This window comes from Xiphophorus maculatus, chromosome 14 (assembly GCF_002775205.1).
Source record: "Xiphophorus maculatus strain JP 163 A chromosome 14, X_maculatus-5.0-male, whole genome shotgun sequence".
NCBI lineage: Eukaryota > Metazoa > Chordata > Actinopteri > Cyprinodontiformes > Poeciliidae > Xiphophorus > Xiphophorus maculatus.
The window spans coordinates 7,723,004-7,732,568 of record NC_036456.1 but is presented as its reverse complement, the minus strand read 5'-3'; the positions used below and the strand labels follow the sequence as shown (position 1 = coordinate 7,732,568).

The 9,565-nt window shown below is 37.5% G+C and overlaps 1 protein-coding gene across 1 annotated transcript; it reads right to left on the bottom strand.

The window, feature by feature from the left end:
- Positions 1 to 4,142: 4,142 nt before the first annotated feature.
- LOC102234450 (liver-expressed antimicrobial peptide 2-like) lies at positions 4,143 to 8,009 on the bottom strand. The gene is made up of 3 exons (XM_005806413.2): positions 7,719 to 8,009; positions 7,197 to 7,384; positions 4,143 to 5,567 (listed from the first exon to the last, which is right to left on the bottom strand). Exons 1-3 carry the CDS (start codon positions 7,794 to 7,796, stop codon positions 5,513 to 5,515), a joined length of 321 nt encoding a protein of 106 aa, XP_005806470.1. The 5' UTR covers positions 7,797 to 8,009; the 3' UTR covers positions 4,143 to 5,512.
- Positions 8,010 to 9,565: the final 1,556 nt, after the last annotated feature.

Sequence of the window (9,565 nt, the reverse complement as noted above, 5' to 3'; positions counted from 1 at the left end):
AAATATTTCTCTCCAAATATTTTGGAGAGAAAAAAAAAATATTTTTTTGACATAATTGTAGGTATCACAGGGAGAAGGAAACATGTAGTTTATGTTTGTATTTATTTATTTTTTACTTTCAGATATTGTGTTGAAGAATTTTCCATATTTGTATCTTGGTTAATTTTGTACATCTCTGTTGCCACATTTGACTCAAATTATTCCATTTCGTGTGATAACTTGTACATATGAATGGTGTTTTACTGAGTGCTTCAGGTCCAGTGTTGCTATTTGGCACTTACTAATCTGCTACTGACCATTTAAATGTTTGCGGTTAATTGTGTCAACTCAATCTGCTAAAACATTGGATTTATTTGATTTATTTATTATTTATGTTAGTATATAGATAGAGAACCAGAGTCTGGAGGTGAATGCGCAATGAGGGGAAAAAAGTAAAGGGTGAAACAAAGAAAAGGACTGCAAAAACTAATTTGAAACTTAGCAATGTGTAACTAATAAAAACCAGCAAACACCCTCTAAAAACAAATCAAAACTGAATTAGACAAAAAGTCTCAACGAATTAAAAGTAAGCTATATTGAAAAACACAAAACTTTTATAAACCTGTTTCACACACAGACATTTTTTCTGCAGAATTCTGCTTGTGTTCAAGATTATTAGCCAGTCGCTAATTCTGCTTCAAAAACAGAACGCCCTGTAGGTTCGGAAACAGCTGTACGTTACAATTCGCCGTCAGCCATGCCGAGAAACTTGGAGTGGGAACCAACAGAACAAAACACTTTGCAAACATGCTGACTAAACCTGTAACGGAGTATCGTTTTCCACTAATAAACTGGTACTGGTCTGGACTTCAAGGCTGCTCAGCAAGGAGGAAGCTATTACTGCAAAAGACATATAAAAAGTAAAGTTATGGTTGGACTTAATGGACAAAAGACCGACACGTCGGTGGCACACCTATTGCAACAGTGCATTTTAGCATTTAGTATAAAATGGAACTTGCTGGAGTTCAAAGTTTAACAATATTAAGACCAAAATGACCAATTCTTTTTTTCCCCCAAAGAGCAAACAGACCTGGACAAACACAGACGGTGAGGTCGTGAAGGCCTGAAGATATCAAACTTGGACAAGTGTTCTAAACACTGTCATCTGTGTGTCATAACGAAGCAAAAAAAGTGAACTTGGTGATTTATCGCCTTGAACTACATCGCGAATGGAAAACATTCCCCTTGGCTGGAAGCCGTTTGCTGAACATTTAAAACAGGTTCAGCAGATTAGTCAGTAAGTTCCTATGGTGCACAAAGTGAAACCTACGGAAGAGGATTAGGGCCACCGGAAAAAAAAAAAAAAAAGAATTCTGAGATTAAAGTCAGAATTCTGACTTTAAAGTCAGAATTATTTTTTTTATTTTTTCCCTAATCCCTAATCCTCTTCCGTAGGAACCAGATTCATGTGAAATTGGGGTGAAAAGCAGGTCCCTGGTCCCATCAGCAGGTTGATGTATATTATGCTTTACAATAAGAAGTAAAAGCTACTTTACACTGCTGTGCAAAAATGGAGAAAAGGAGGTGATTTAACAAATTGTAGTCTATAATTATCTTGAATAATTTACAATTTTAGTTAAGTTGACATAACTGCGCTAAAAATAGAGTAGTATACAGTAAAGCTGTGCTAAGCTAAACAGGCTAATGGCATGAGTAGAAAAATTAGCCTTTGTCCTAAGCCAGGGTTTTCCACACTTTCCAAACAGCAAACTGATTTCCTCACGTGCTTGGAAAGCTTTAGATAGCCTCTAAAAGGTCCAGACAGCGCTGTTAAACAAGTGACAACCAGGAGTTCCTCGACCCGTCTCTCACACACTTGACCCAGCACAGTCTGCGTGAGGAACAGCGTGTGCAGGACAGGAGCGCCAGATGACTTCTGCCCAGACTGAAGAGGAAGACGAGGCCAAGTCAACATCAGGCCATCGGAGCAAAAAACATTTTTTACAAAAACACACGAGAGAACAGTAAACAGATTATAAAACCCCAACATGACTAAACAGTGAGCCCATTTAACAGCTGTTGGCAGCTTAATTATACTGGATGAGCTGGACTTGAACAGTTGGGTTTATGCTGAGACTGAAGCACACATTTAGGGAATCCGTTTAGGAATCAGGGGACTAAATGTTCCCTGATTTGCAAAACTGGTAGAGACATTCCCCTAAAACGTTTGAAGCTGTAATGTCAGGAAAACGTGATTCTGTAAAGTTGTAGCAGGATAGTTGTGGGACAGATAAAAATATAAGCTACACTTTTCAGATATCAAAGGTTGATATTTTTAGGCCTCCGTGACCTCACTGTTGTGTTTGTCCAGGTCTGTTTACTGTTTTAAAAAAAAACACATCTCTGTCTTTTGCCTTACAGAATGCTTAATAGCTTCTCTGTAAATGGGATTTTTATGTCAAAGGTCAATGCAAAGGTGAAATCAACAGAACTTTACCCTCACACACTTGGCTTGGTTCAGTTATTGTGAAAGACTGATGATTTAAACACCAGCGGCTGTTTGACTTTTAAACTCTTGACAGCAGCTTCGGTCCCTTGAGTGGCATAAGAAAAAATGCAAGGCGTACGACTCAGACGTCTTGTCATTATCCTGCAGCAGATGTTCCTTTATGATTCACGCACTTTTCAGTTTAGTGCAGCCAAGCTGGAATCATCCAGCTGGTGCTGTTCCCACCAGAGATATGTAGCAAGATTCTGTTCATACATGCTTGGTTTCACTTCCAAATCGTTTTTATTAGGAATTTCTATCCAAGTTGACCAAAGGTGAGAAAAAAGAAGAACCAGTTTATTAAACAAGGCTGCTGGTACTGGGCTCTGCAAGAGTTTTCAAAGTGGGAATGACAACCAGCTACACACTCAAAAACACCTAATCTTACCACAAAATGTGCAGTTTTCTACTGCAGATATCTTTGTACACTTGAAGTAAGACAAAACTAACAAGAAGTTCTTCAGCAAGATACAACAGCTTTGTTTTCAGTCAACAATTCCTTTAATATTGATGAAAAAGTCCTAGTTCAATCGACAGATTACTTCACTTATACCAAGACGTTTTTACGTGAAATAATGTTTTAAGTGAAATAATCTGCCTGGGGAACTAGTACATTTTCATCAATAATAAGAAATTATTGACTATAAACAAAGCTCCAATATCTTGCTGAAAAGTTTGTTAGTTTCGTCTTATTTCAAGTGTGCTAAAATTGACACTATGCCATATAAACCAAAAATACTCAGGAAGGTTTTGTCTTTTGTATTTCTGTAAACTTTTTACTGCTGCAATACTTGATGTTTGATTCATATATGTGTCACTCAAGACAATAATTTTGATTTGAATTGCAAAAGTGTCAAAAAATTTCAAAGACACTATAAGAAGTAGATAAATAGGTCACTGTCAAGTTTAGCCGAATCGTTAAGGATGCTTAAAATATTAGCCAAAATTAGTCATCCTATTTCAGGACCCTAGATTCCATGTTTCCATGAGCGGAGAAGTCTAAATTAATACTAAACAGTTTGTAGCGGTAAAATTAACAACCATTGAGTAAAGGATCCAATCAGCCTGAATGTCAAGCAACGCACCACTAGATGTACGTCCATATAAAGTTTTCATCAAGTTTTGGGATGTAAAGGGCAGATAAGTAGCAACAATGGCTGGGTGAATGAAAGGGTTGGTGAAGTTGGCTAAACGTCTGCTGTTACTGTTTCTTGTTCATTCTGTTTTTCTCGTGTCGCGCCCCGAAGAGATTTATGACGTCTCCCCACTTTGCTTGACAGTTAGAAATGTTTTCGTTTTTGTAGGTATGCTGTGCGTTATAGCCTTTCTTCTTTGGTTTTGTCTGCTGAAAGATGCAATCGAGAGAGTTGATGCATGGGAAGAAGGGCAGCTATTTAGAATATTTTAATCTCTCTGCCTGTAGAATGACTGAAAATAATGTTCTGCTCCAAATGTGAACCCAAATGTTTGATTAGCAGCTGGTGCCATTCCGTTTTTTTGCTCTATGCGTTCCAGAAACGTAACATATACCATGACTTTTTCATGTTTATGAACCAACCAGGTGTGCATGAATGCAAAAAACCTTCTGAGATCAGATTGAAAAGATGAAACTGAATCCGTTTTCAAAAGCTTTTATTTGACTTTTTCTCCACTCTTTTACATGCTTGTAACACCGTACAGTACAACGATATTTAGATTTAAAAAGTGCAGTCCAACTAAAATCTCTCTCTGACACAAAGTGCGCAAAACATCAGACTCTGCCTGCCATGTGCATGATGTAAACTCTGCAGGCGTGTTAAAAAAAGACTAAACCCTTTCAGTGTCAGGGGATAGATGTGCAAACGTTAAGGCCGTGCAGCTCCTGGTTATGAATCAGATCCATGTTGAGCGCTTGAAGAAAACCAATTTAGAGTGATAAATTATTCTAGACTGAACCAAAAATAAGAGCTAAATACAAACAGGAACATTTTTGACATTTAGACAAAGAAGGCAAATAAATACGTATGCGATTTTATCCTGTAAACAAAATTATTTCTCCCTTTAGAACTCAATATAGTTTATCATTGCCAACTTAAAGTTTGATCCATTTAGTGCTGTTCATTTTAAACAAAGCATTTGAAAGGAAGTCTGAAATCTCTCTTAGTATTTTGTCAGTTGTGCAGGACACAGCCTCTTCTAGAGAATAAATAATGATTGGTATTTTGAGGAAAAATCTGTAATTTCTTGTTAGAAGCATTTCAGTTTGGGGTTTCCATGCTCTGATAATCGCATCACTATGTATGTAGGTTATCTTCTGCTGCGTAGACTTTCTCGAAAAAAAAAAAGGAATGCGTGCGTACTTCAAAACAGCATAATGATATAAACTTCTAACGAAGGTCGGAAGGAGCGAAGGTCGTGAAAGAGTCTCTGTGCTTTAGATCGGTTCCTGCTCCTACCATCTGTCATTAGAATAAAACTACAGATAAAAGACAATCTAAGGAAACAGTTTAAGCCAGTTTTGTCCAGAGAATGTAAAAATGATGGGATTTGTATCTTATATCTGTTTTTTTTTTTTTATGGGTCATTATTGTTATGTCATAAGAATCCAACTATCAACCAATCCTGTGTTATTAGGAAGGGTGTGTGCATACAAAACTCCATCACATCATTTGTAGAATGAAGTTCAAGGCTAAAGTAACTTGAACACCCCAAAAACAAAAATCATCTTCTTTTGGGCGAGGGCTGAAAGCTTTTAAATTACAGCAGCAAAGTCATTTTGGTGACTTTCCTCACTTCATACAAAATTATGCACATATTTAGCTGTTTGTATCCATTTTCTGGTAGTTAAATCGGCAATAAATCCAAGTAGCTGTGCAGATATACTCATAGTTATAAATACAAATTCAGATAATACAGATAAAAATAAAGTTTGTATCCTAGTTTTCAGAATGCCTCCAGGTTGGGATTGAACACTGATGTAAACTCGCTGGCGGCGTCCTGGAGGATCTAATATTTCACAGGCTCTGATGAGGGGCGTTGGTTTGTAGAGCAGCGTCCCTCCCTGAGGACAGACAGAAGGTTTTAATGTCATGAAAAAATACGGTACATGACACAGAATAGTTAACAACAGCAACATGTAGCCCCAACTCCTGGTCATTTCTGCAAAAAACACCAAGAAAAGCTAAAGTGTGTCGGGGGGGGGAATCTGAATTTCTTAGAAAATCTATCAAGATCCTAAATTTCTTTGCTTAGAGTTTTGTTTCTTTCATGAGAAATATAAAAATGCTCAGAATTACACAAAAAGTAAGACAAAATATGAGGCAAAATCACCGAATGTTCTCAGCTATGTAAGCTAGGCTACTGAATTTTTAAGCTAGCAGGTCAGGTTCTACTTTTGCTGATGATGCAAGTGTAATAAAATAAAGGTTGTTGCTCTATTTTTGTTTTATGAGGTAATAATCAAATACAGTCTTTTGATGAAGTCATGTCAACTTGGAAAGCCAAAGGTCTCTGACTTTGAATGCAACATGGCTGCTGTGAATTCAGAATATAGCTAAAACTGTAAAAGAAAACTGTTTGCGCTTAGGGCATTTTGTTTCTTACTAAATAAGTTGCGGACACAGTATTGTATAATTATTTGTTTTAGTATTTAGATTAATAGAAGGGAAAAAATACACTGGTTTCACCTTGAATTAGCTTCAGCAGCAATTACGACTATTAGATAATCCCAAGAATTATCCAAATGGAAATTAAAACAAATTCAACTTAAGTTACTTTATGACACTTGTTGTAGCCTATCTCTAAATTTTTGGATATGAATCTAAATGTAAGTCAGTTATAAGGTTTAAAACCAGTTAAATGTCTTGGCTTAGTAACATTTTGTTCATCTAACGGGCCAGTCGCTAGTTTCGTTAGTAATCCCTGTGACATAACTTTAAGTGACGTTTCTCTCCTTCTTGTTCCTTCATGCTGTGTTCAATTTATAATCCGAAATTTTTATTTTGAAGTTTCAAGTTGGAAAAATTAAACAGAAATTAGCCCTCAGGAAGCCATGAGCATGACATCAAAGGCAGTACATATACAATTTAGTGAAAGTTGTAGGAATAAATGGTTTGTGGATCTCATTAAGCTAGTAGTGCACATATATAATGCGTAATCTCCAGCTGTTAACCTGCGTAGATGCATGAATTACCAGGTAGCTCAATGCTGACCCAAGAAGTAAGTCCTAGTGCAGTGGTTCCTAAAGTGTGGGCGCGCCCTCTAAGGGCCATTGCAGGCGCGGGAAGCGGTATGGATGAATGGAGAAAAAAAAAACAGTTACACAAAAGTGTTTCACTGTAAAGATGGTTTGTAGTGTGATTTGTTGCAACCTGAAGTGTGAAATAAACTTCAGTGGAGTTTGAAAACAAAACATCTGTATACGTTTATGTCTGGTTGAACGATGTGTGTGCCCAGTTGATTTTTTCTTTTTCTTTTTTGGGGGGGATTTTATTGTAATCCATAGAGGGGCCCAGAAGAAAATCTTTGGGAACCACTGTCCTAGTGGATTTCAAAATTTTCCCCACTAACTGAACTTTTAAGTCCTCCAAGGTTTATCCCAGTCAGGAACCCTTCTTAGATACGGTAATGATTCATCACAGTTTAATTTCTGTCATTGAAGGCATCTGAAAATATACACTTTTCCTGTTACCTGCAGAGTCCAGTCGCGCATTCAAAGTTGTTTTGGCAGAAAGCTCCAGATGGTTTGCTGCTCATGATCCTCCATAGTGGGGTCATGCGGGCAATTCTTTTCAGCATGTGCTCTGTGTGTTCCCCTCTTACGTCTTGGATCTGGTCAGAGCCAGACTGAAGCCGTGATATCAGCGGACCTGCATGTGCCTGGCAACCACACAAAAAAAGAAATGCACAGGAATGTCTGTTAGTTGTTGAAAGTTCATCAGAAAATGATAAACTATCATATTGATTTTGATTTTCTGTCTCTTAAGTTATTGGATTTTGGTGTGCAAAATCAATTTAGGGGCATAAAATTTGAGCAATGTAGCGTATTTATTAGATACAACTATAACATCTTCCAATGATGATCATCCGCTTTTTGAAAGATGAACTGAATTTGATATTTGTAACTTAAAACATTTTAAAATCAGTATGTGTCTCCCCTAAAATAGCCACAAAAGAACTTCCTACATTTCAATCAAATCAATAGTCTCCTTACCTGCTGGGTCAGCAAAAATACTGCAATGCACATCACCACCAATGCTTTTCTGTGAGTGAAGAAGCTTTGCTGTTCCATCCTTTTCAATGGACTTAGAAAGAGTTGGGTCGGTTTCTTTTATCTCTAAAGACCTCTGAACTTATCCTGGACCAGGAGGATTCCTTGATGTTCAATGCTAAATCGAGAACTCAGCAGGAGAACTTGACTGACTCTGGAGGTAAAGCAAAAGTTTTCAAGCTGCAGCTTTGCTGAATGTACAACCCAGATCTGCCTGACTGAGCAAACCTGCGTGGGTCGGGTTCTCCTTTATATAGTAAGGCCAAGATCCCAGAGGGGGGAGAACACGAGGGAGGGACAGAGTTCCAGTCCATACAGTGTAATTATAACCCCACCACCCCTTGCACCCTTGTCTGCCTTTATCTCTCTTTTTTGTGCAGACCATGTTCTGCAGACATGGTGTGTCTGCAGAACAGTGTCGTTGTCATAAATCAAACCATCAACCATGTTCAGCAGAGTGGAAAGTTACTGGAAAAACGAAACGATCCATTTTCAGACATAAATGCTAGCCTTATGAGAAGAGCCTCGTACTGCTGTGCATCAGCTACTGCATTAGTCAAATTCAGCTCAACAGTCATATACAATATGCTGTAACAAGTGCGGTTCAGGTGACACAAAGTGACCTCAGCGTGTCACATGCGCACACTTGTGCGATTCATACATTTAAGTCTTAGCTGAGGAGGCAGGTCTGAGCATGTTGCTGTTTATTTTGTTTTGAGGAAGAATTTGGTCAATTTTACTGCAGTCATTTTTAGGAATGTCCTTTAGTCTCCAAAGCAAACTGACAAAAACAAGAACTTTGTAGCATCTGTGTCCCTAAAAGATAACTGTGAAGATCATTTTGTTCTGTTCATGTCGACTAGGTGGAACAACTGGATTGTTCCTATAAACTCCCTTTACAATAAGTTTGTTAAACCAACTTATTGTTGGTTATTGTTAAAGTTGGTACTTTAACAATAACCAACTTTATTGTTAAAGTTGGTTAAAAAATACCAACTTTGACAATAAATTATGTAACTTAAAGGGGCACATGCATGAGTTGAAGACATGCAAATTTCATCATTTAAATTCCTGTAAGTTTCGTGTTCACCAAGAAGACTGACATAAATTGTGTGTGTCATAATTTATCATCAAACATGACTCATCGGAATGACTCTAACAGGCTCCCTGGGATGAGGGCTCCAAATGGAGAAGAGCCTCATTAGCACCCTGCTAATGTCAGGGTTAAAACGTCTTAAATTCATCTATCTAAAAGTTGGCCATAAAATGTCTTGTGTTAAGAATGTTAATCACAGGTCTTAAATTTTTCATGTCAGGACTGCTTATCCATATATATTCTATGTAGTTTTATTCTTGCAGGATTTTTCTATAGCTCTCTAGCTAGCTAGAGCCACAAAAAGATCCCAGAAATGTTATACTTTTGGTCTTCTGCATTGCTTTTGTACATCTCTGTCGAAATATAGGTCTTAATTTTTTTTTTAAGTCTTAGATTTGAGTGGGTGAAACCTGCATAAGGTCTGCATTAGGCCAACTCAATATATCCCAGAAAAATATCTGAATCAACAGGACAGAAATATCGACTATTATAAACATGTGCAGCAATATGACCAAAGTGCTGATTCTAATGTTCCACCAAACATTCAAAGGTCACAAAGAAGAACTGTGGCGTTCTCAGAGAGACTTGCCATTATCAGATGTGTCTGATATGAAGGTTGTTCCAGTTTCCCCTCCAGTACTAATATTTGTTAAGATTTTTTTTTTAAAGTCTGACTTCACCATGATTTCTGAGC

Excerpts from the sequence above, each read along its gene's own strand:
- LOC102234450 (XM_005806413.2), bottom strand. The coding sequence starts at position 7,796 with ATGGAACAGCAAAGCTTCTTCACTCACAGAAAAGCATTGGTGGTGATG. Across the intron at positions 7,385-7,718 it reads TATTTTTGCTGACCCAGCAG|GCACATGCAGGTCCGCTGAT; the intron begins GTAAGGAGACTA and ends TGTGGTTGCCAG. Across the intron at positions 5,568-7,196 it reads TGCGCGACTGGACTCTGCAG|GGAGGGACGCTGCTCTACAA; the intron begins GTAACAGGAAAA and ends GTCTGTCCTCAG.